At 34.7% G+C, this 27,428-nt stretch overlaps 2 protein-coding genes and 1 pseudogene across 4 annotated transcripts; 1 reads left to right on the top strand and 2 right to left on the bottom strand.

Annotated features, from left to right (window-relative positions):
- The first annotated feature begins 1,211 nt into the window (after window positions 1–1,211).
- On the top strand, window positions 1,212–6,199 carry LOC128163631 (uncharacterized; annotated as a pseudogene).
- Window positions 6,200–7,121: 922 nt separating this feature from the next.
- LOC128172704 (uncharacterized) lies at window positions 7,122–11,174 on the bottom strand. Its single transcript, XM_052838493.1, has 2 exons — window positions 10,195–11,174; window positions 7,122–9,497 (listed from the first exon to the last, which is right to left on the bottom strand). Exons 1-2 carry the CDS (start codon window positions 10,858–10,860, stop codon window positions 8,610–8,612), a joined length of 1,554 nt encoding a protein of 517 aa, XP_052694453.1. The 5' UTR covers window positions 10,861–11,174; the 3' UTR covers window positions 7,122–8,609.
- Window positions 11,175–16,255: 5,081 nt separating this feature from the next.
- LOC128181846 (uncharacterized) lies at window positions 16,256–21,345 on the bottom strand. 3 transcript variants are annotated; one of them, XM_052850542.1, is made up of 4 exons: window positions 19,714–19,871; window positions 17,778–17,899; window positions 17,340–17,545; window positions 16,256–17,181 (listed from the first exon to the last, which is right to left on the bottom strand). In XM_052850542.1, exons 1-4 carry the CDS (start codon window positions 19,744–19,746, stop codon window positions 16,322–16,324), a joined length of 1,221 nt encoding a protein of 406 aa, XP_052706502.1. In that variant the 5' UTR covers window positions 19,747–19,871; the 3' UTR covers window positions 16,256–16,321. The 3 variants fall into 3 exon arrangements, 2 of the variants coding, with proteins under 2 accessions (XP_052706502.1, XP_052706424.1); XM_052850464.1 differs by lacking the exon at window positions 19,714–19,871 and adding an exon at window positions 18,653–18,864; XR_008243373.1 differs by lacking the exons at window positions 16,256–17,181; window positions 17,340–17,545 and adding exons at window positions 20,050–20,496; window positions 20,843–21,345 and having other exon boundaries at window positions 17,800–17,899; window positions 18,653–19,930.
- Window positions 21,346–27,428: the final 6,083 nt, after the last annotated feature.

Here is a 27,428-nt window from a genome sequence, read left to right as displayed (position 1 = left end):
GGTTGTCCACTATAAGAACTAAACAGAGGTGACTCCAAAAAAAGGCTGTAAGAAAAACATGTACACGTATACTTTTTAGACACTTTTTCAAATGAATTAAAGCATCCCGTATATGTTGGTACACTTTCAGCTGTTAATTTATGTACGTTATGCGCACGAAGACGATTCGCTTACTTGCCAAATGAATACAGGTACATGTTAACAAGACAAGCTTTTTACACTCATATTACGCATTACCGGTACAAAATAATTTTGTAACGACATTGATAACACAATAATGAACAAATTTTCTATCGACAGCTATAGCGAAATATTAACCATTTTTGAGCTATAAAGCGAAGACTTTTAAGGGCTCTAGGCCCCTAATTTAAGGGGCCAGCCCTTTTTCAATGGTGTCAAGTGAAAGCCCTTGATATTTTGCACATATTTTGTTCTATATGTGTTTAGAGAAATTTTTAAACTAAAGAGCTACATAACAAAAACACAACCAAAAATCAGCATTTTTTGAAACACAAATTCAAATTAATTTTTTGAAACTTTAAAGGAGGAAAATTGTAAAAACAAAACTCGGAGGACAACGTTCAAACTCTCTATTTTTAAGATTTGTGACTTTTTAACACATGCTGTGAGCGGTTTCAGAGCCTTTGCGTGCACAAGAATGCCTATATTTTTGGGAAAAAGGGTAATAACTCGGTACCGGAAGTGTCGATTTCAACGATTTTCCTTAGATATTGAGAAATAGTAACTACCAATATGCTCTGAAAATTTGAACTTTATAGGACAATAAACAAGCAAGATATTTGAGTTTTAAAAAACGTCTAGAAGAAAAAAAAGAATAAAAAGAATTACCAACAGAATCAGTACAAGGTCTTCCGTTGAAAACGGAAGACCCTAATTATTATTTTGTTACTGGGGATTTTAATGACTCTTCTATCTCTATTTAATATTTCACAATAATGTTACCTATGCTTATTTGAATGTTTTCAAATCCCCTTTACACTGTGCATGATTTTAATAAATGTCTAGATGCAATTTTACAAATAGATGTACTTATAGCTTACAAAACTTATGGTCCCAACTGTAAAATATTAATATACTTCATAGAAAATAGAAATCCTTCATATGATATGTAAAATTAACATTATCCTAGAATTTAGGTACATTCGTACCGTTTTACCAGTTTTACAGTAGTGTACAATTAAGCATAGATGTATAAAAAAAACCACATGCATATATATCTTGTTTACAGAATGCTGTTGACCTTGGTGGGCCTCGCAGAGAATTTTTTACATTGGTATTGAGGCAGATACAAGAACATTACTTTGATCCTGTTCGGGAATACTCAGACAATTATGAAATAGTTGGAAAGATATTGGGTAAGAGATTACATGTGTTGACTAAAGTGAGGGGTATGTATGATAGCAGACAAAAATTTCTGAATTTGTGCATAGAAAAAGCATATACTGAATTATTTTTGCCCCATGTTTATTTTTGTCCTTCTTTACATATACTTGCATTCAGTTTCGCCCGTTTTGAATTCACCTAAGAACAGTTAACATTGTTATTTGAAGGAGATACATGTATATAAAATAAAGTTGAGACATTTGAATTGCCCATGCAGTCTTAATTTTACTTTTTACATGGGCGAAAGAGGCAAAAGTACTAAACAGGGGCAAATTTTTTCCCTATATCATATGAAGTATGCATGTATATATATATTTTTTTATATATATTTAACAATAGTGAATTGTTTTGAACTTGTAATCAGCTTGACAGTCGATTGGAAATGTGAAAAGATGTATGTTTGCATTTTTTCAAGCTTTAAGTATGCTCCAAAGTGGACCTTTGCCAAGAGTGCTATCAGCCAGTTTAGTTGAGGAGGTGTTTAACAAATCTTCACCAAGGGCATTTGTGCATGATTTACGAAGAGGACTGGATGCATTATGTTTATATGAGGTAACATTGATTGACAATCAAAACCACTCGTCCCTAATGATATAATCTCATTGTGTTTACCAGTAAGGCCTAAGAAAAAAAATTGTTTGTTTCCGCTTTCCCGACCGACCCTAGCTTTTACCCCCGGACTCAAAACTTTTTTGAAGGATTTTTGATGGAAAATCGTTTATTTTCGTTTTTATCCGATTTGGAAAAAAATTACTCAAAATTTTGGTCACAAAAACGCTTGAAGCAGTTACTCTTCTTAAATCAGTGTAACTCAAACATTTTGTTTCAAAATGGCTGTATGTTTCCATATGTGTTGTAGATTTTAATAATGCTCTCATCGTCGGCAAATATCATTTTTGTGTTTTCTTAAGACCAGCTTAACAGTCAAAAATGATATTAAAAGTATTTCTCATTTTATACCATTCAGCAGTGTCAGTGTATCTAACCGGCATTTATGGATACTCTAATATTAAAGGGAAAAAAAAATTGAAAAAATAAAGAAAAATTCCGACTGACCGACCCTACTTTTTTTCAGCATGAAAGAGGAAACAAACTATTTTTTTTTGTTAGGCCTAACTGTAATTTTGGCAGTTATAAATGAATAACGAAAGAGCTGTGCTTAATGAGGAAACGATACTAGATGTATTAATTTTAGTGAAAGATGATAATAATTTATTGTTTGTTAGGATTTCATCAACATATGATTTTATGGACCTTTATTCCAAAATATAGCCAAATGTCTCCTGGTCCACACACACACACACACACACACACACATTATCTTTTTGCCTATAAACTTAGAAAGAAAATAAAATTCCATATATTTATACCCCCGCTCCATAGGAGAAGGGGGTATACTGTTTTACCCTTGTGTGTCTGTCTGTCCTTCTGTCTGTCCGTCCATAACAAAACTTTCTGTCGCATTTATCTCAGCAACTATTTATCGCAGATCTATGCCAACTTTCTGTAAAATGTCGACTTTGCTTATTTTGCATATTCACATCAGAGCGGGGTATCACTAGTGAGCATTGGCTCACAGATATCTTGTTTAAATTAAAATGTGAATACTGTTTAATACCTGGTACTTTTTTACATCTTTTTAAAGAGCTCTTCTTCTAAAGGACAATATTTTTCACTCGAAAATGGCCACAGCTCAAGATCTCATAAAAGTTAAAATTATATATACATGTATTAGTAACTAGTGTTTTTTAAGGGTCCTCCACACCCTTGGGAAAAGTTCTGCACAGATTGACTGAACTCCTAAATTACTTAAAAATATAGATTTCTAGCATGTGTTTGACTCAAAAATGACAGAAAGCCATTTTAATTTTGGGAGAAAAACCAACTTTAAAAATTTATCACTAAATTTCAGTAAATTCATGGAAAAATTTTCCTACAGTATTCAAACACAAAACATGCAGTAGTTTGCAGCTGCAACCATTGTGCTATAGAGATGGATAACAAAATTGGCAATTATATAACACAGTTTCACAAAGGGTCAAATTCGCATTTTGTGGTGTCCTGTCATAAAAAGTAGAAGCCACGGGTAGCGAGGATTCTTAAAGCTGAACACCGCTTGTAAAACTTAAAGCTGAACACCGCTCGTAAAAAGGCACTGTTTGCCATATTTTTCCATCATCACCGCTTCCCTACAACCCCTATATGAGCTGCACACCTCTTAACAGTTTTTAGAAATTTCACTGTAGAAGTCTCACCTGTGCTGTGTTAATCGGTCGTGGTGAAATTTTACACACTTTTTTAAAGCCAAGAGAATACCAGCATCAAATAAACAGGTCAATGCATTATTGTAAACAGAATACGCATATAAAATGAGAAGAAATTGCATAAAACCCAAAGACCATGAAATGAATACTACACGTCGGCCACAAGTTTCAGGTTTGCAATCGGCTATAACAAAATTGAAGAGTTTATATACCTGTGTGAAAGTGCCTGTTCATGAGCAGTGTTCAGCATTAAGAAGTATTTGCTATTTTGAATGGTCAGTTTGTCATTACACTTCCACTTGTTTTTAACAGCTGGCTTGTCATCTTCCAACATTTATCCATCTTTTTACACCTCGGGATCGACAGAAAATTACATTAAAGCTGCTTACAAGCACAATTAAACCACAGTTTTCTCCAGAAGGAAGTAATAGAAGACAAAAAGAAAGCAAAATTTATGCAAAATATGTGAAATATTTGAGAGAGGCTGCAAGTAAGTACAAATACAAGATATTTGATGTACCGTAGGAGTACATGTATTACTGGTACATGTATATTGTATAGGGGGAAATATTTGCCCTTGTTTGATTTACTACCGGTGTTTGCACTCATTTACAGTGAACTACATGGAAGCGTTTAATAGATGTTAACTCCAGAACTTCTAACTTTTCTTATTTACCCATTAAACACATTCTCTCTCTCTCTCTCTCCTCTCTCTCTCAACTCCGCCTTCTACGATCCGATTGGACAAGGGTCAGTCAAAACATTATGTTGAAACTTTTTTGGAGTTACCGCCTATTAAGCGTTTCTACGTAGTTCGCTATACAGTCAGAATGTTAAAAACAAGCAACTGTTTGCAGTTAATATACATGTATTAGTAAAACCATGAATATAACATATATATACATGTCGCTCTCGAGCGCTAGCAACTTTTACTGGAATACGCATGCTCGACTTCAAGGTAGGGCATTGTGGGAATACTACTGTAGATAAACTGTACCATGTCAATTTCGTTTTTATCATCTACATATGTTCTGAAATTTTGTATTTTGATGTAAATGCCAAAAAGTAACAGTATCTTAGGTCTTATAATACATTAAACAATTTAAAAAAAAAACAGCTTTTTTTAACAACCTTCAATCTTGGAAAACAACATCGGATATTTTTTCCGAGCTTGTCTGAAAGGCCTGAGAATATACGATTGCTCCAAAACAGTACCAGTGGTTCTACTGATCCCGTATTTTTTTTTATCAGAAAATTGGAAGTATTTTCAGTAAATACAGAATGATTAAAGCACAGTTAATGAGTTATCCCATTGCCGATGTCAAACCCACTCTAAATTCACCACCCCACCCAAAACACAACTACAGTGCATTCCTACTAATATTTAATCGATTCAAAAAATTAAACCAATGGTTTAGAAGTCTTCTTTTGTGTTTTATTATGGCTACAGCACTAGCTTACCAATCTTTTTAAAAGATAAGCTTGTGATCTCTTTAATGTTGAACTTCAACTGCCTTTAAGGTAAGTTATTAGGTCCCAGGTCTGTAGGCACCCTACAGTGATCACTTCGCCCTTCCATCCATCAGAGATCTCTTGTTGGGAGCATATCATCTCTCCCCTTGGCCAAATCTTACTTATACTTCATCCACAGAAAGCCTTTGGGTAGAGGATGTGCAATTACCTTAAACCATGTTTCTAGGTCTAAAGTTAAGGTCATGGCAGAATTATATGCAAAAAAGCTGAAACTTGTATGGAAGCATCATCATGTACCCAAGTGTAGATTCAAGTTTGTTCAAATTGTGACCCCCAGGGGTAGGGTGGGGCCACAATGGGGGTTTGTATTTTACATAGGGATTTATAGAAAAAAATCAAAATTCTCTTCAAGTCTTATCATCCTTTTCTCTATTACATTATGTATTTAAGTGGGACCATTTGAGATGTTCACTATTTCAATATTATCTACTTTGTTTTGCTCTACTGAGCTGTAGCCTTAAAGCAGCTTTTCTCATCTAAAGTTGTCTTGCGTCTGTAGTCATTAGCACTGTATGGTGTTATCTTTATCATATTAGTTATTGTTGTATGGTGCAGTTATTTACAGTTATTTAACTGCTTTCCAGTAGGAAATAAATTTCATTTTATTAGAATTTTGTAAATAACAAAACCCATGTTCTTGTTTTTTAGGTGGTAGACGTGGGGATGTTACTCTTGCAAAAATTCTTCGGTTTTGCACTGGATCAGAAGAGGAACCACCACTTGGTTACCAGATTCAGCCAACAATGGAATTTGTCGAAAGACAATCATTCCTGCCAACAGGAAATACATGCATCAACAAAATGCAATTAACCATACCTGTAAATGAGGAGCCAACAGAAGATGCACTGTTCAACTTTTTTGACTTTGCGTTTTGCAATTCGTACTTTGGTTTACAATGATTAAGTGAGCTTTTCAGACCACGCAATGTTGTCCGCCTGTCCATGGCAACTTTTTATACACACTCTCTGTAGGAGAGGGGGTATACTGTTTTACCCTTGTGTGTCTTTCTGTCTGTTTGTCCTTCAGTCTGTCTCTAACAGAAATTTCGGTTGCATTTTTCTCAGCAGCTATTCATTGCAGGGGCTTGAAATTTTAACGCACTATTTGTTTAGGCATGCCATATGTTGGGATCTAGTTTTGTACCAATCTTACATCAACTTCCTGTTAAATGACAACATTTTTTATTTTAAGCCAAAATTTTCAAACAAATTTTCCTCAAAGATTACACAGCAACTTTTCATTGCAGATGCTTAACCTTAACACAGGCTTTGATAAGGCATGTTATATGATGGAATTCATTTTTGTACCAATTGGACATCAATTTCCTGTTAAATGATGACTTTGTGTATACGTTTAGCCCACCGGTAAATTTTATTTTTGTCAAAGATTTCTCAGCAACTTCCGGTATTCATCGCAGATGCGTGAAATATTAAGACATTCAAGTTTGTTTAGGCATGCCATATGGAGTGAATTAGTTTTTTATCATAAGTCAACTTTCTGTTAAATGTTGACTTTTCTTTTTTTGCATATACACATCAGATCGGGGGTATTACTAGTGAGCATTGGTTCACGGATATCTTGTTCATTTTCAAAGATTACTTGTTTTATAGCCTTCCACATAAAAAATGAAACTGAATATTATAAAAGCTTGATTATTAAAGGCATGCAGGTCTCTTTAAAATTACCGCAATTTTGATCCCTGCCGCTAAGGTATAGATAAGTTGAGATTCCTCAGATTCTTGAACCCCACCCCAAGCCCATTTTTACAGTTTTAATTTTAATAAAAACATTAATATTTGTATGAACTGTGTCATGTTAAAGTTTGTCCTTGGACTGTGTCATGTTAAAATTGGTTCTTAGACTTCTTGTTTTGACTAGAAACTTAAATATTTTTATGAACTCTGTCATGATAAAGTTGGTCCTCGGACTTTTTGTTTCAAATAGAAACTTTACTATTTGTATGAACTCTTGTCATGTTAAGTTGGTCCTTGGACTGTGTAATGTTAAGTTTGTCCTTGGACTTCTTGTTTTGAAAAGATACTTTAATATCTGTTTTGAACTCTGTCATGATAAAGTTGGTCCTCTGACTTTTTGTTTCAAATAGAAACTTTAATATTTGTATGAACTCTTGTCATGTTAAGTTGGTCCTTGGACTGTGTCATGTTAAGTATGTCATTGGACTGTGTCATGTTAAGTTGGTCCTTGGACTGTGTCATGTTAAAGTTGGTTCTTGGAATTCTTGTTTTGAATAGATATACTTTAAGATTTGTATGAACTGTCTCATAAGTTTGCTCATGAACTTCTTGTTTTGAATAGAAACTTTATCAGGATTTCTAAACATTGACTTAAATGAAAGTTTGTGTGGTAAATGTATATTTTGTTAAAGGAATATCAGCAAAAAGTTAAATATCTTAAAGTTTTGTACTGATGACATGTTTGTCAAATTGTTTCCTGTACATTTCTGATTTTTAGCTCACCAAGACGAAGTGTGGGGGGAGCTTATGCTACACACCTGACTACGCTGTTTAATGTTTTTGGTGCAGCTCCTATATCTAAGTCATTACTTGTCCTACCTTCACCAAACTTGCATGGATGGTACATCTTAACCTACTTAAATACTTTATAGACTTAAAATATCATATTAGAATATGTCAGGCTTCACAGGATTTGATCACGTGACCAACCAACTTCGTATCCGGTGAACATTTTAAATTGCTGTTTATTTCTCTCTTATATATATATATATATATATATATATATATATATATATATATATATATGTGCACACACAATGGTATTTAATCATATTATGAATATTTTATCATATAACATAACTTTTTGGTATAATATGATTCAGTTTTGTATTTTATCATTATGAAATTGTATAATATGATCTGTTATTATATGATTGTATCAGATTGTTTGATATTTTACAAGTATATAATATAATGCAATGTATTTTAAATTCTATCGTTTGATACCAAACAATAAAAATCATCTGATACAATATACGTGATACAGAAGAGTATCACATAATAAAATATCATATTGTATGATGACATTATACATTTTCGTATGATATAATAAAGGCGATCTCATAAAGGTGACCCTTCATCTCGGTGAGCTATGTAAAGTTTGATTACCTATGTTTATTTTTTCAAACCAAGAAGGAATGACATTTTTTTCTATCAAAAAGCAGTATAATAAAAACAAATCTCAAATCTTTGTTCATCTTACTAATTTTATTGACCATCATGAAGAGTCATTGTAGTAGAGTCATGAATGGTAACTAAATAGCCCTTTTTTGTCATGATAAAAATCTGGTCATTCTTAGTCAATGGGCCAAGCAGATTAGGAAAAAAGATACACTAGTCTTGCAGACAGTGGCAAGTGAATTTACATTGTATATCATATTGTTAAGCTGTTGTTTCTTTCGACAATTTCCACAGCCTTTTGGAAAATATCAATTCCATAGTTAGCAGAATGCCAATTAAATGGACAATGTTGTTGCAATTCTTGTAGAGTGTCATTTGTTACTGCATATGAAGGCGGATCAAACACAGGCCTAGGATTAACATTGTGAAGATATTGAACATCAGTATTATCTTCAATACCATACTGTTCCCAATCTAAATCTAAAACATCAATTGGATTATTGATAATGCCGGCTGCAAACAAATGCAATGGCGAGGTCTTAACAGTGCGTAATCTATGATTAGCCCATGCTTCTTTCCATATTTGAAGCTTTTCGTCTATCTTTTTCAGATACACATAATGTAAACAAAACATATGTATGTCATTCAAAATATCAAGCAGTTGTACGTCTTCCATATAGTAAAAAAGTTCATAGTAGTAGCAGAGAACTCCTTCATACACATCCCTCCACAGCCTCTCAATTCTTTGGTTGTGGACACTTTTTCCAGTTATCATGCTTCCTCTGTTTGGTCCTCGAGTTCTGACCATATATTCAGCGACAGCTTTGTTCTCAAGTCCTTTATCAGAGCGAACTCTTAAAGGCAAGCCATAGCTTCGAATAGCACTTTGGAAACAACTGAAAATTGTTTCAGACTTATTGTTGTCTGTACAGTTAAGGAATGTGACAAACCTACTGAAGCCATCGATACCACCAACGATTATGAAATTCCATCTGATTAATTTGTGGTTTGTATCTATATGCCAAAGATGATTGACACCTTCGACATTGTAAACTCTTCTTTGTAATCTTCCTTTTATCCTGCTTTTTATGTTATCCCCATTTGTTCTATGTAAGCTCTCTCGCAGTCTTGCTCTTGTTACCTGTTTTAAAAACATCCAATTGTTTAACATGATATGAAACAGAATTCGAAGATTAAAAGAATTGGTATGTACAGCTGTTCCAGATCATGTCGTACAATTATTCAAGGAATAAGGAATCATTCTTTGAGTATTATGAGGTGATAATTTCGGTCGGGGCGTGGTCAAATCCAATAAAGCCCAGGGCTTTATGATGGATTTGACTACGCTCCGACCGAAATTATCACCTCATAATATTCAAAGAATGATTCCGTATTACTTATATTTATATTATTTCCAATTTGTACACTTTAAAACAACATTATTTTAAAACCACTATTTTTTATGTAGCACATGCTATGTATTACAATACCGTTTTTCGATTATGCTATAAGACACGCCCATTTGTGTCACTCATGTTTTGTGAAGTTATTGGGTTTTGGGGTTCAAAATTGATTCGTAATGTTATCACAGACAAAGACAGTTGAAAATGTAAACATTAATATATATATAAGTGGATTTTGTTTAATACAAAAGCTTTCTTTGTTGATTCATTCGGGCTTTGAAGGTAGCGAAATCATGTTAAAATGTCATTGGTTCGTGTAAGGAAACATTTGCAAAATGTAAATATAAAATAGTGAACTTTTTTTTTCAGTGTTAGATTCATATCAAAAAGCATATTTGCAAATCTAAATATTGAAAAAAGAGGAATTTCTCTCACCTGGACACCTTTTTGCCGAAGAATTTCTCTGACCATTGTTTCTCCACATTTCGGGAACTCTGTAGCAATTTCAGAAACTATTTGATCCAGCTCATGATCTAATATATCGTTATATTTTGATACAGAAAGATTGCATCGTCTCATCCTTCTGTATATTGTGCTCTCTGACACATTTAACATTTGAGAAATTTCAATGATTTTGAACTTAGATTCCAGCAAAAAGTCCAACACATCTTCTGGTATCAAGTACCCAGAATTTCTTTGTATCAAAAGATTGCTTCCATGGTGAATACAAGCCACTCTCAATTTCATCATGGCTGATCTATCAGCAACTCCTAAAATTTGCATTTCAACTTTTGAGAGTTTTGATACAATATCAGGTGTTACCTTTTCTTCTTGAAACTTTCTTGTTAAAGAGCCCAATCCGAGTTTTTCTAGAATAGTTTCCATGTCTAATTTCCAAAGACTACTAATCTTTATTTTCAAATAATGCAAAACGTACATCATATACGCAAAAATAGATGCACTATATGTAATAATCAAAGCACAGCAAATAATGCCAAATGTACACCCCACAATGACGAAAGTGCACCACAAAATGACATACATGTAAACACACCACATGATAATATAGTCACACCAAAATATGACAATAGCACACCACATAAAGGAATAAGCACACTACATAATGATATAAATACACTACATTACGATAAAAGCACAACACGTAATAATATATGCACACTGCATAATAATAAAAGCACACTGCATAATGATTAAAGCACAACGCATAATGATATAAGCACACTACATAATGATAGAAGCACACTACATAACGATAAAAACACACCACATAATAATATAAGCACACCGTATAATGATTTAAGCACATCACGTAATGATAAAAGCACACCACATAACGATGTAAGCAGATAACGAATTTATTTTTGCCATAATAAGACAGTCCAGGCGTTCCATACATATTGCTATATTATTTCTGTTTATAGCGCATTCTCTGATTGGTGAGAGCAAAATGTCACAAAAATTCAAAAATGAGTACTCTCACCAGATGTCGTTATCCTTCACCTGCTTATGATGTCTTTTCGGTAAAGGGTTTGTGAGAAGTGGTGCCAATCAGATACTCTTACTTGGGAAGATGGAGTAAATGGCATAATGTGTGCATCGAAGGTTCTGGTGCTGGATGCCATAGTTCAAAGATGGTCTAATGCATTATGAAATATTGAGGTTTCAAATATTCACACTGACGTAAAAACTATCTTGGTAAGTCCATTTGAATACATGGGAGTTACGTACATGTACCCGATATGGAACGTATGTGACTTAAATGTGTGTATAAACGGTGTTTCATCAAGATGGCAGAAAGGAGAAACTGTAATGAATGGCTATTATGAGTAAATCCAGAGAAATTAACTGGAATAAAATGAATATATCTAAGCTTATATAATATATATTATAAATAAACTCTTTTAAAAATGAAGCGATAATTTTTTGTTTGTCAATCAGAATCTATGCAAAATAAATTTTCAAAAACATACTTATGTTTTAGCAATTTATCTCAATATATCAAGAGGTAACCAATATTGTCCTTTTATGTTGTAATTTAACCAGTTAAACATAAGAATTCAGAAATTGAGCAGATCTGACATGTTTGTATTAACCCCTTCCACATACAGATATACATAGAATTGTGCAATTTTCCTTCAAGTGACCTAAACTTATGTTTTAAACCCTAAAGTCATGCACAATTTTTGTGTGAGGTGACAAAGGACTATATTCGGTTTGGTCAAATATTTGCCCCCAATTTTAATCTTGAGTTTAGTCACCATTGCTCATTCGCTGTTTATCTATGACGTCACATAAATGACCCAATTCCCGCAAATTTGCAAACCAATGAAAATATTGTCATTTTTAGACGGGGTCACGTCACGTCTATTGGTTTACTGTCAGCCGAAGTCTCAAACCGGATGGCACGCGTAGAACACATGAAATGAGTCTACGCGTAAGAAAATAGTGCAGAAAGTTTTCATACATTTTAGTAAATATGTATAATAAAAACATGCATTAAATCTTGGTAAGTCCTCTGTGTTTAAACAAAATTCTATTTAGAAAATAAACAAATAGTTTTATTGATCAAAATATTCTTGCTCGGGTTCAAATGTGGAATGAGTTACGTAACTGAATGCACAGCGCCGTTGACGATTCAGTTGGTGTATGATCTCATTAATCAATAGAAAAGGTTGATAGTGGAATCAAAATTAAAGTTCCCAAACGCAATGTGCCATTTTTGAAAAGATGTGAATTTTATTTTGACAATCTTTCACCTTAATACTACCAAACTTCATGCGCAAGCCAAAGTTAAAATCGGGACGGGTTATACACAGATGTTTTACAAATGAAGCCAACTTGCGGTATGACTGCTGTTGGCCTCAGAAGGAATTTTGTACAAAGAAAATAAAAACAAGTCTGAATTTGCCTTCTCGTTCGTTGGCTCTTTAGTTGATTAAACTGAATTTAAATTTTAAACAATGCATTATAGATTATACATTTTCGAAGACTTATACATCATAAAATACATGCGCGGATCCAGAAAATTTTTCCAGGGGGGGTCCGAAGGATAATTGTGTTTGCCAGGGGGGGTCCGAGGCATATTTTCGCGATAATTTTACTATGTAAATTTAATAAATTTTCATTTTCCAGGGGGGGTCGGGACCCCCCCCCCCCGACCCCCCCTTTAGATCCGCGCATGAAATATATACAATCTTATCGATTGAAGAACCAAGTTAAATATTAATGTTTTCCGGCTTAGTTGGAATCAGGCTTGGGGTGTATTACATTGTAAAATAATGCATTACATTACCATTACTTCATGAATAAGGGCATTAAATTACCATTACTTAATTTTCTTGAAGTAATGCATTACATTACCATTACATGAGTAAAGTAATGCATTACCATTACTTTGTGAAAAGTCAATAAGTTTTAAAAAAGTAATTTAAAAACTAAATAAAGAGTTTTTGTAAGTATTTGATAAATAAAACATGCTTAAAATATTTACAGGTTCATGTTCATGTTCACTATCAGGTTCAAATTTAATGACTTATACAAGATTACTGTTGCACTTGTAGTTCTCAAAGTATGGTTGGTCCCGTAACATTTACACGCCAATGGCGGAGTTGACAACCTCTGTTATTTATGTCTTTGATTTGCGGAGTATGATTTTTAAGGAAAGAAACGGTTGTATCGTAATTCGTGTAGGTGATGCACGAGTTTACACAAAAAAGTAGTAAGTGGCGAACGGATTTATGAATTTTACCAATTATTTTGCATGAATCACAAATGAAGAAAATCGTGTCCGATAAGTCGGTCTTAAAAATCAAAATTGCGACCGTGACAAATCTTTTTATTGTCAAAGTTCTTGGAATTTTATTGTAAAAAAATATTTCTAACGTCAGGTGCCTGTGGTTTTTTTGGGGGTTTTTTTGTGTGTTTTAGAGTTTTCGGGGTTTTCATAAAACTTTTATTACGGATACCGTCCGACTTGTGGATTTTCCCTTGGATCACCATCCTCACAATGTCAGGGGTCCTGAGTCCACTCGTGTCCGTGGGACCCCTGACAAACTTAATTGAAATTTTGCGGGCTGACTGCAGCGACATCGTACGGGGATTATTACACATCTCAATATCCTCCAACCAATCACATTAAGCCTTACAACTAACCTTTTGGCGATACAGACAAGATGGCGGAATTAGATGTTATGAACCGAGTTTGTAGAAAATTCAATGTAAAATCGTTGACGGAACAGAAAATTTCGGCAATCGATGCGCTCAAGAGAGGAAGAGACACATTTTTAGGAACAAAGACGGGGAGTGGGAAATCTCTAGTGTACGAAAGCTCTCCAGTTGTTCTCGGAGAGAATGGTGTTACGACTGTGATTGCTCCACTTAACAGTATTATGTCTGAACAAATAGAGAGACTGGACAAGCTTGGGTACAGAGCTGTGCAGATATCAAATGACACCGATAGGGAGGCTGTAACGAACGGCTATTTTCAGTTTGTATTTGGGAGTCCTGAATATCTCGTCGGTGATGACAAATGGAGAGATGTCTTGAGAAGTAATATATTCACACCAAAACACAATTTGATAGTGGTCGATGAGGCCCACACCGTCATCCAATGGTAATTAAATATAAATTAAGCAATCCAATCAATATAAAACGAGTATGCGTCTTGAAAATACTTTGTTTACAAAATAAACATTTATGTTTAATGACACTTTTCAAAAACAGTATGTATGTGTATTCTTCAAATTTAAAGTAAAAGTTGCCTTGGTGTATATTTTAAGGGGGGCTAGAACATGATCAAGAAGGGCCATTTAGAGAGTGGTTTGCGCACATAGGAGAGATGCGATCTTTATGCATCGGGGTACCATTACTGGCACTGACAGCTACAGCTAGCCCCACACACAGACGCCAGATTATGAAGAATCTGTGTTTTCATGATCATTCTTGTGTAATTTTAGACAGCCCTGATAGGCCAAATATAAAATTAAATGTATTGAAAGTTAAAAATAATGTAGATTTAGAAAATGTGTTCCATTGGTTAACAACTGCTTTAGTTGAGAAAAGAGAATATTTGCAGAGACATTTAATATTTTGTAACTCTATTAAGGACTGTGCATCAATTTATATGCTTTTTTAAAAAATATGTGGATCTAAATATACATGTAATTTCAATATGTATCACAGTAAAACAAGTGATGCCACTAAAGAAAAAATTCGTAAAGACATGCTTGAAGCTAATGGTAAAATAAGAGTGTTAATCTGTACAAATGCAGCAGGAATGGGTGTTAATTTTCAAAATGTCAATAATATTGTTCACTATGGTCCACCAAGAGATTTGGACAATTTGGTGCAACAGATGGGCCGTGCTGGCAGAGATGGAACACAATCAAATGAACTCATTATCTACAAAGCAAATCAACTTAAAAAGGTGGATGACGATGTAATTAAGCTTCTTAAAAGCACTGTTAGCTGTAGACGGAAAATTATCAATGAAGCTTATTTTCAGAAACATGCAAGAGCTAGTGATCATTTCTGTTGTGACATTTGTGAATTAGTGTGTGAATGTGAAAGTGACAGTTGTCCATCAACTCATTCTGCAAAAGATGTTATATTGAGTTTTAGAGACGAAGAGAATGAACTAGAAATGCAAAGAGAGGTAGGAGAAGAAGAGAAAGCCATTGTTCAACAAAGACTTCACTCATTGAAAGACAGTATATTAGAAGGAACCAAATCTTTTATTCACAGTGATATTGTTTGTGGGTTTTTTGTTGATGAAATTATTGCAAAGTTGCCCTGTTTATTTACTGTAAATGACGTACTTGATAAAACAAGTGTTGATTCTTTAGCTTTAGCCAGCAGCATTGTCCAAATAATTACAGAAATATTCAACGACAATGAAATGTATGCATTGGAAGAGATCGATTCTGATTAATAAATATCCTGACAAGCATAAATCTGACTGTTATTATCATGATTATAGTAACTGATATTTAAGTTCAATTACTTAACTGTGCTTTCATGAATTTTCAAGGGCATTGATTTTCATGGATTAAATGTTGCTGCAAATGACAGTTTTACATATTTTGTAATATCATGGCCAATGATTTTTTCAATACAACATAGTTAGATATTGCACTTTATATATAAAGGAACATTTAATTTCCTTGATCAATTTAAGATGAAATCCATGAAAATTAATATTCAATGAATATTTATGAAACCACAGTAGTCCAATGAAGTATGAACAATAAAAAATGTTTGTTTAAGGGTTTCAAGATTATTGGAAAATGCCTTTCTATATAGAAAAAAAATTGTTTTAAATTTGGTAGTCAATTTTAAAAATATATATATATATAAATTTCTTAAATCCTATCTGGTTTCTTCTTATCAAACCTTAAACAAACAGTTTATTATAAAAAAATTTTGGGGGGAGTGTTACCCTCCACATAACTGATCAATAAACATATGATGAGTTTAATCAATATTGTTTTAATAAGTAATAAGATAAATGGCACAAGACAAAACACATCTAAACAAGTGAAATCTACTGTTGCTGTTCAAAACTAGCTCGTTCTTTTTGGCTTGTTATCCATTTATGGAGATTAACCAAATTAATGCGTGAAAAAGTGTCCTTAAAATCTTTAAATGCATTAAATTTTCTCCCAGGAATGTAGCTAAATATGTCATTAGCTCTAAGTTCGTTGATAATAAGTTGAAGATCTTTTTTCCTGTCCACACTTGGTTTGGTTTGACCTGAAGTTTTCATGCCAAGTTGCTGCTGAACACTGATCCTTATTTCTTCCTGCATTTGCACACATGAGGCAATCTTCTTAGCACTTTCATAAGTAAGATTAGCACCTTGTTCCCGCATTTTTTTCTTGATCACATGTACACATATTTCAACGAGATTGTCATTAGGGATATTTTTCCCCAACCCTCCATGAATATTTGAGGAACAATTCCACTTGTACTCAAATGCCTCACGTGGTGACAGAAGAGCACATTCATATGCTAAGAGTCTCCACAGCCACAGTTTATATTTGGAATGGTTAGCAACATCAGCACACATCATTTCAAACTTAGCATTTCTGAATATACGTGTGCCATCACCAAACTTGTAAGCATCTTCTGTGTCCCTCAGTAATAACGCAAGTTTCATAAATGAAGAGCGCCATAGTGCTATGCGGTCTTGTTTAGATGATGGTGATTCAGATGATTCCTCAGTTGCTGTATGAAACACCCAGTTATGTTCATTTTGCAAATGTCTCTTAAAGTGACCTTTTGTCTTGTACTTTTGATCACATGTACATGTGTACTGCTTCGATTCAACTTCATACATTTCACTGATCAACAGCTCCTGGTTGTCCATCTCAGCAGCTTGTGCTGTGACAGTTGGCAAATTATCTGCAAATAAAATTTCTTTTTCAATTCACAAACAAAATATATCACACCTTACCAAAACAGACAGATAATGACACCACAGCACATTTGATTAAGCTTGATAGAAAAATTATCCAGTATAAAATTATTGTAACTATACTGACCAGTAACCTGGTACATACCTTCTTCAATGTAGATAAAGGAGTCTAAAATCTGGAAACATAGTTCTTTTATCCAATCATGCTGTTCTTCTTCACTTTGAAGATGTAACAAATCAGGAAGAATGGTCCTTTTAGGTTTTTCATCAAGGCTTTTGATGTCTAATACTTCCATACACGCTGTGAGAAGAAATGCATCTAAACAGTCCCTGATGAATGTCATATGAGACCTATAAGAATGTAAAATTGCAATTCATTGTATCATGCATCCACATCATACAAAGTCAAATATTTTCAGTAAAAATCACTTCATATAGAACATATTAAAGTTAATTTTTAGTTTAATATCTCGCATACTTTTTGCTTAAAGATCAATGAAAATTAGAATTGGATTTTCTGCAAGTTTTTTTTAAATGCAGGAAAAGCACCTCTGACCAAGCTGTTTATTACTAATAGATTTACCTGAACTTCTCAGTGACGCCATCTGGGCCACTAACGTCTCGTCTCTGCAGGACATTTCGCAACTGAAACAAAGTCCCTTGATCTGCAGCTGATGAGGGCTTGTAGAATTGCTGATAAATGTTCTGAAATTGGATTAATAAAGATTCATTTACATATATATTTTTTTATTAAGCCTTTTTCATCAACAAAAAAATTTCATATTAATATCTAAAATAAAATGTATATAAGAAAATTTAAACATTTTTAATCTTATCATATCAAACACAGGCCTTAATTTTACATTATCTTATTATTCTTATGGTATTTACTGTGATTTGGTATTAATGGTTAAGAAATGCAATGGAACAAATAAATAACATAATAAACTGCGCAGAAAGGGGGGGGGGTTCTGACTTTAAATTTATACTGAATAAATTCCCATAGTAAAATGACAAACAGGCTTTGACATCCCCCACCTAATCTGCTCAAGGATAAAATCAGTTAAAGCATTAGGTTGCAGGGTTGTCTCTAAAAATTGAAATAGAAGGAAGAAATGAAAAAGTAGAACGGGGTCAGGGGGTCTTGCTTATAGGTACATTGCATTTGAAATGCAATAATAGCCGGGTAATTAAGGTATTATAGGCAGGGGAATTCCCCGCTCCCCGGGTCTTAGAGACAACCCTGCAGTTTGTGAATTCAATAAAATTAGTATAAATATAATCATTTGCATAATTAGATTAGTACTAATATAATCAATAACTTAACTAAGTTAGTATTAACTGCATAAAATTACAAGCTAGTGAAAATATAATCAATATTAAATGGAAAATTCAGGAAGGTGGGTTTATCTTCACAATGAATGTAAAAAAACATTCAGAACCATTCAAGAAACTTACTAATATAAGCCATCCAAAAGAATTAAAAAAACTGCTAACATCAACAATAACATCTTGAACAGGAAACATGTTTTTTTAGGATACCAAGAGTAAATTCATGATTCGATGGAGACCCTCAGGTCTATGCACAACTCCTGCAAGGCGGTTTAGTTCACTTTCATTGTTCATCATAGCCAGCTGGCTGGAATATGCACGTTCATTGGTTAGGACATCCCCACCAAATACAATTTTTTCCACAACATCTTCACCTGCATGGGGAACATATTTTCTATGCACATGTTCAAGAATTGAAATAATGTCATCGGATTTATTCTCACTCTTGTCGAGTAGGTCAACAATGCTGTATTTTGATTTTTCTGATAGTTCTTTTACATAAGGGTGGTCAATGTACTTAGGAATGCATTGTGAATATGGCTGCAGACAGTCAATGTACTTGGTAATGACTTGCGCAATATGATGGATCATATTGATATGAAAACTTTCACAATCTTCCCTACTAGGCAAGAAGTTGCTGTTAGCTACCTTCATAATGTCTGCTTTGGGCTTATCACACGGTAAATCATCTGCCAACACTCTCCTTTGTACTGCCACATTTAAAAACCAATGAAGACTTTTTCTCTGTTTATCTTTTGTCATATTTGTTGGTGATATGGTGTGGTCTAAATTGTCTCCAATGATTTCAAACCTTGGAATAGTGGGTGAAATCTGATCAGCATTTCTTGTAATAAAGTCTTTCAAAATCACTCTGCTCCTTTCACTATTGGCAACTACATCTACTGATTCATTTAACTGAAAATGATTCAGGTGCCTTGACGGTAAACTTGGAAATTCTATGCTACCAAGTTTGGTGTTTAAAGTCAGTGATTTCAACTCTGTAGTTGGATTACATAATACATGTACTGGTTCTGACTTGGGTACATCAGTACAAAATTCTTTTCTTGTTACATAATCATTGCTTGATACTGTCAGGCAAGAATGGTCAGATGGACATGTAAAATACTTATTTGCCTGTGGAGTTTTAAATGAATTCACCATATCAAAGAAATGAACATCAGTTGTACCTGATTCTGTTTTGTCTGCTGATGGTGGTTCATACTCCATGACTGACCTCTCTGCTCTCTTGCTCATCGATATTGAATGGTTCAACACAGTTTGGCGAATCTGCTTCTGGAAATTGTCATTCAGCTTTTCTGTATTTTGTAGGACAAGTTTTCCTCGTTTCTTTGACACCGACTGTGGCCCGATGGATAATCCCATTTCAGCGAGAGTTTGAATAGTCTGAAATCATAGCGATATTTTTAAAATTTCAGAAGAAAGTTTTATATTTTTTAGAACAGTAAATTGCTAAACTGCATTATTGTTGAATTAATTTTTTTTAAAAATGATAACAAAAATACCTCATCTGTTGCACCTCCATGGTCTAGAATTTGTCCGATGATTTGATGTACTTGTGACATATGTATGTTTCTGTTCCAAAGCAGAACTGATGCAGCTACAGCTAATCTGGAAATATTTCTCTTTCTGGTAACTGTTTGGAGTACATCGTACAACATTGGTGCTCTCTCTTTCAGCTCACTACAGACGCTCTCAAACTTAAAGTGAATTTCATCTTGACCACGCAATACTGAAGGTTTTGATGTCTTGCATAAAATTTGGCATTGGCTGTTTAGATCAGACAGCATCAACTTAACCAGTTCTTTTTTCAGCATCTCTATTTTGAAAATTTTTTTGGAGATTGTCTCTGCTTTACAGCCTCTCACCAGGGATTTTAATACAGCCACCCAGGGACTGTCTTTGATAAAGCGTGTTCTTACTTTAGAATCATTTCTACCTCGAAAATGCACCTACAATAAAAAAATTCTACAGTTGTATTCGTTTTATTCATCTATTTACTTAATTCTATAACTCTATTTGAGTAAAGTTAATATTCATAAATTTAATATGTGTAATTTTCAATTGAATACATCCTCACAACCTCAGGAGTCCTGACTCAGGACCTCTGACATTATTAGGATGAATTGAATAATGCAAATAAAAATTAACAGTTTTAAATTCACAAAATAACTGTATACACATGTATGTATGCTCCTTGATCTGTAGGCTAGAGCCTACATATATTTGAAGACAAATTATATAAACAAACAAAAAAAATTGGGGAACCATATTAGCACAGCAATAGAATAAACATACCTTGACTTTGCTTGGTGTCAGTTGATCTTCTGAAAGTCTTTTCCTAACTTTTGGTTGGGCAGTGTGTTGTACTAGGACTTTCTTAGTTTTGCGAGGTGTCGGAGTTCTTATTATAAGACGTTTATTTGACTTGCGTGGAGTGCATGTAGAACTACACGCACCCCCAACATTTTCTGAATTTTCTGAAGTGACACTAGGCCTAGCAGGTAACAACACATTTCGCTGAGGTCTGAGTTGGTTAATGATCTCATCTTTTTCCCTCTTAAGTGCCGATAACTTGTTTTCTAAATCAAAGTCAATTTTGCTCAACCTGTTAAGCTTGTTAAAACATCGGTAGCAAGTGTATTGCGGTGATAATTGCTGCTCTGGAATAAAACTGAGGACTTCGTATAGCTGCTTTTTTACATTGAAAGTATCACTGTAGATATTTCTGCGGTTCTTCTTTGGCAGTTTCTCCCAACACAATATACATTCATCCATGATCCATGCTTCTACGCCATATTTGTTTACATCTATGAAAGCCGCAATTTGACTGGTGCTTCTCTACGAGAGAAGCACCAATCAAATTTGGCCCGCAAAATTTCAATTAAGTTTGTCAGGGGTCCCACGGACACGAGTGGACTCAGGACCCCTGACATTGTGAGGATGTTGGATCACAAAATTGAATAAATCTAATGGTTAAAATTATCTACTTTGATATAGAGTTGTTTGATTTTCCCGGTTAGTAGTAATTTTTAAAATTTTTCCTTGGGGTCTTATTTTACATAATATATTACATTGGGTCAATTTTCTACAATTATGAAGGCCGGGGTTGAGTAAAATTTAGACAAAGTATCAGACAATTGCAAAAAAGCCGAATTAAGATAGATTGTAACAATTAATTCAAACTGATAAATTTTGGAAGCTTATTCGAGGAAATTCAGGACAATTAAAAATTCAAACCTTCAAGACCCCGTCTTTCAGTACATGTACTCTTAGAACTTTGATTAGGTCACCTGAGTCACTCAGGTGACCTATTGTAATTGGTCTTCGTCCGTCGTCGTGCGTCGTGCTTTAACAATTTTACATTTTTAACTTCTTCTTGAAAACAACCAGGCCAATCGTAACCATTTTTGGTGTGAAGCATCTCTATGGCAGGAAGACCGTATATTGTGAAATTCATGGCTCTGTGGTGCCACCGGCGAGACCAAATATGCAAAAAAAAAGCAGCCAAATTTTCAAAAATCTTACTTCTACACATGTGAGGAAAAAACTGAATGCATGGTTATGATGTCCATGAAGCCTTCTCCCAAAATTGTGAAATTCATGGCTTCTGGTTCAGGCTCTAGGGTGGGGCCAATATGGCCATATAGTTAAAATGTATTAAATCTTAGAAATTCTTCTCCTCTACTCCTGTTTATATTTGTTAAAAACTAAATGCATGATTATGATGTCCATGAGGCCCTCTACCAAAATTGTAAAATTCATGACCCCTGGGTCAGGGCAGGGGTTCAGGCTCTAGGGTGGGCCAAATATGGCCATATAATTAAAATGTATTAAATCTTAGAAAATCTTCTTCTCTACTCCCATATATATTTGTTAAAAACTAAATGCATGACTATGATGTCCATGAGGCCCTCTAATAAGATTGTGAAATTCATGACCCCTTTGTTAGGAGTTCAGGCTCTAGGGTTGGGCCAATATGGCCATATTATAAAAATGTTTCAAATCTTTAAAAATGTTCTTCTCTACTCAAAAAACTAAATAAATGGTTTTGATGTCCACTAACTCCTCTACTTAAATTATGAAATTCATGGCCTCTGGGTCAGGGGTTCCGGACATGAGGTGGGGGGGGGGGGGGGTTGACTCTACGGCAGGGCCAAAATGGATGTATAGGTGTTAATGCATATAATGTTAAAAAATCATCTTCTTTACTCCCACACACCTGAAAGGAAAACTGAACTCTCGATTTTGTAGACCAGATCTTTAAGTTTTTTGCAATAATAATAGGTTTCATAGTTCTTTTTGAAAAATTTCAGGCAGGGAGGTGGTCGTCGTTACAAATTTATAATTTTTCTACCCCAGAATGAAACCTAATAAATTAAATACATATGAGACTCCTCGACAAGTTTGTGTATGGGTGATATGCTACTCACGTGACCGTTAAGGCCAATTGGCCTCTTGTTTCTTCATATTTTGCATTCAGAATGATAGAGCGCAGGTCTGTTTAAGTAGGAATTTAACACATGTTTGTATTCATATAATTATACACATCATATTAAAAATGGTACTTGAGCAAGCCTGCGCTGGATGTTTCCCAGTCGAAAAACCGTCGGTAAAAACCCATATTTTGCTACAAACCATCAATTTTACATAGTAAGACTATCTTCATGACGTCATCTCTACATTATGACGTCGCTGTAGTGAAAACCTTTTACAACATTTATTTTCAATTTCATTTCAATTATCTTCCACCTCATTTTTAAAGCTCTATATAAAACTTTAATTTTGGGGGCAAAAAATGCATAATACCGCAAATAGTCCTTTTCATGTTTCACCATAAGAAAGGTTTATGGATGGAACGCAATTGCACTGACAGACTGACCCATAGCCAGAGAGACGGACCAGGTAATTCCTACATGTATATTTACACGTCCCTACTCCCCTCCCTATAAAAAAGAACTTTGTTGGGGTAATAAATATTGGTCACATATACGTATTCTGAAGAGCTTTTTGTTTTTAATTTTATACTAGAGAATCATGCGTACATTAGCTTACAGTAAAACCTTAACAAATGTTTACACAAACAGACTTTAACAAGTTAACAACTCATTCAAAATAAACATTAAGTGAATATAAAAAAATTAAACTGACTACAGCCACAAACTCTTTTTCATCAAATGATTATACATCTTTCTCCTAAACTGATTCCTGAGTTCTGTAAATTTATACAGGGCATGGAAGACCATTTCCTGGAAAGCTGCAGGATTGGTTCTCGATCATGCCTTCAATGACCAAGCAAGTGTGAACTTCATTCTGAAATATTAACATTTATAAATTTATCACAGAGTACATTAAAGTGAGAAGCACAAAAAAAATTGACTTTCACATTTTTTACCTGGAAGTCATCAATTTTGACATCCAGCCATGAACGGCATGAGAACCTACCTCTCAAATATAGGTTGAACTTCCTCTAAAATACAAGCTCTGTGTGACATTTCATAAAAAACCTTTAACAATGGCACATCTTGCTGCAAAGGCATTTTATGATTTTGCTATTGACACCAAATTATATTTCAACCTTGCACGAGGCCGTGTCAATCTTGAATGCAGTGGTTGCAGAAGACTTTCCTATCAGCTTTGCCACTTCTCTACGTAAAAGAGCAACATCACCTACAAGCTTGGCTAGTTTTCTAACTACAAATATAATATGCTATATATGTATATAATGAATAAAAATTGCATTTTATTGGAAATCAAGTTACATTTTGTATTTAGCGACAATTTTTATCAAGTTTTTTTTTAAAAAGACCTGAACACTGCGTGTCAAAAAAAATGCTAACATTGTTCACAAATTTACAGCTACGCAACAAACGCTTGAGAGGATGTAGTATTGTATAGACACATATATATATATATCTTACTTATTTTGTCCGTTCTGAGGATTAAGAAAAAGATCCTGAGAGCCACTTGGTGACTCCGTCTCCGGGATAGTCTCTTGTGAATCCTTTAAAAATAATGCTGAATAAATGATATTAAACGAAAAACTAAACATATGCCCGTACTTGGTGTAAGGTATGACAAGTATATACATATGTGGAGATGGATAAACAACTTTAATTACAAATAATATATCCTGCACTGATAGAGTTTACATTGACGTAAAAATACATAACTTCCAACTAACCATTTGTAAATATCATTAAGGTCTTCCGTTCCAACGGAAGACCTTATTGTTTTCGTACTGTTTATTTTTTTTTTCCAAATTTTGTGCACGCGATTTCTCGAAAACTATTCGACCGATCTCAACAATTTTTTTTCACAGATGATGAGACACTATCTGAATTTTATATGTTTTTGAATTTTTTGTTGTCGTCACTTCCGGTCCTGATTTACGGCCGATTTTGTCATTTTTGACGACCTATTTTGTGCAGAGCTGATCTCGGAAACTATCAGTGATATCACTTTGAAATTTTCAGGATAGATAGACCATATTAATAATTTCATCTTTTTCGTTCATAACGTTTATGGTATTTCGATTTTCTCCAATGTAGCGCAGAATGCCTGATGCTAAAAGGTAGAGAGGTTTGGGAGGGGCAAAGTCTCCGTCATGTTTCCTTACTTCAACTATGAACCTCGAGAGCAATCTGTTTTATGTCATTGTAAGGTACCGAGGTATACCGGGTAACACAGTCTAGGACTGTATTTAGTTTTTAACTAAATGTAATAAAGACCGGTTTTCAACACAACCGTCAATTCATATTTCCAAATATAGTAATGCGTGACAATCCGAGAGAAAGAAACATAAGACTTGGTAACGTTTCAAATAAATTTTAATCAATAACAATCCTATAACTTGAAACAACATAAACAGGGGAAATATACCGCCTCGTAAACAGTAATATAAAATACCCACCGTAAATGTATAAAATCCAATGGGGGAAACGGGGGAATGATAAATATATAGCAGACTGGCACCCAAATATTATTTAAAAATCCTTATGAAATAATTCCTGAACAGAGTATATATAGTAGGTCCCTGTACGTGCTATTATTTGATAATCGTACTATGAATCTCACCGTTTATGAAGGTGGTCTGGTTAGTGTGAGCGATGATGATGCTCTGGTACCAAAGTCCCAAAAGGGGGCGCATATATATAGGTTTTCCTACCGGAAATACCAAGTTACCAATGTAGACTGATGACGTTGTATATTACTGACGTCACGATTGGTAATATTCACAAACCGGAAATGCTGCAGCCCCTACATGTTATATAGGGAAATAAAGAAATACGTTATGTAATTCAGATCTTTAGTATTTTGGGTCTTTGGTATGTCCCGTAAATCGATGCCGATACATCGTTTTGAAAAGAATGAAAAAAGAAATTTTCCGAATATATTTTAGTCTCGATTAAAACCGTCTAACGACAGTCTAAGACCAATTTTACATTTACGAGTATAATCAAAAATATGTACTATTTTTTAAAAGGCATGACATATTTCTACATGCAAATTTACTGTTAATTCATAAAAATACGCATAATATTAATTCAAGGAAAAAAAACTATCCTGCAGAAACGCAGTTACGATATTTAAATGTATATCAAATAACGGACCGCCTCCTGGCTGCCCGTAATAAATATCTTATGGCATACATAAAAGATATACATAAAATAATTGTAACAATATAATAAAACAAATTTGATACTATATAACAGCAGGTGAGTACTATATAAAGCATCACAGAGATCAAATGTTCTCGCTTATATATTAACACTAGAGTTTCAATCAGATGGGATGGGAAGAAGAGGAACACACACAGGAAGAAGGACAACGATGGACCAGCTAATCTCCCAGGGTGAAAGTCTGGACGGTTGCGACTTGTGTAGAAACATCACATGGGGAAACAGGAGTAGGGATAACACGGGCGGGAACATCGTCTGTTTGATTAAATTTTGAATCCATGAGTGTATATTCGGGGTCTCTGACAAGTGTTGACTTCATTTTTTTAAGTACGACCATCTGGAAATGACAGTTCTTCCACACGGGTTACACAGCTGAATCCTCGAGGGTTAAAGGATACCTTGCGGTGTGAATGACTTAAAGTCTTTGCCTCACGGTTGGTTTTCTGCATAATGCGGGCAACGAAATCATCCTCCTGGGCACTTGAAGCTCCAGCAAAGAAAAGCCTGGGGTCATTGGCCTGATGGGACGATGCCAGGGCTGGATTCGACCTCTCACATCGATGTAGAACGTAACTCGAGGTGTTGACTGGTTGACAACTAGCTGTAAGGTCGACGGTACTGACAGTATTGACATCAAGGGAGCTCTTATCAGGAGATGAGGAAGAGGGATACAAATCAGGAAACAGTTCCTGGAGCAAGGATTCTGTTGATGCCGAAAAAGAGTTTCTGACGTCGTCTCATTGGCCAAAACACAACTGGAGGTGCAAATGAAGGCAAAGTAGGTTCCGTCGAAGACTTAACAGAAGTAACGGCTGGTACAGTGGAAGAAGATAATGGCACAGGTGCTGACACGGGAACGGAAGACGTGATCAACAGGGACTCGGGACATGCAGACCAAACTGGCTCTGAAAAGGGGGGGTTCAGGATCTAGGTGGAAGCCACAGCTGGAACAGGCCTGGTCAGCAATAAAACGGCTCTTGAAGGTTTGAGTGGTGATGGTGCTTTAGTTGGTCTAGATGCTACAGATGGCATTTTGTCAAGCAAAACCTTTCGAGGTGCAGTCTCCGCTCACCCGTCCAGTCCATAGAGATCCACCTCCATGGGGCTTCCCATGGATCGAGGGAGACCTCAGTGTTGTGATAGGTGTAGGGACGGTCGAGGTGGCTTGAGAATCCTCCGGATACCTCCGTCGAGGATGAGTG

The sequence above is a fragment of the Crassostrea angulata genome, chromosome 1, assembly GCF_025612915.1.
Source record: "Crassostrea angulata isolate pt1a10 chromosome 1, ASM2561291v2, whole genome shotgun sequence".
In the NCBI taxonomy this organism is placed as follows: Eukaryota; Metazoa; Mollusca; class Bivalvia; order Ostreida; family Ostreidae; genus Magallana; species Magallana angulata.
Note: the sequence above shows the minus strand (reverse complement) of the source record. Positions and strands in the feature narration are given on the sequence as shown.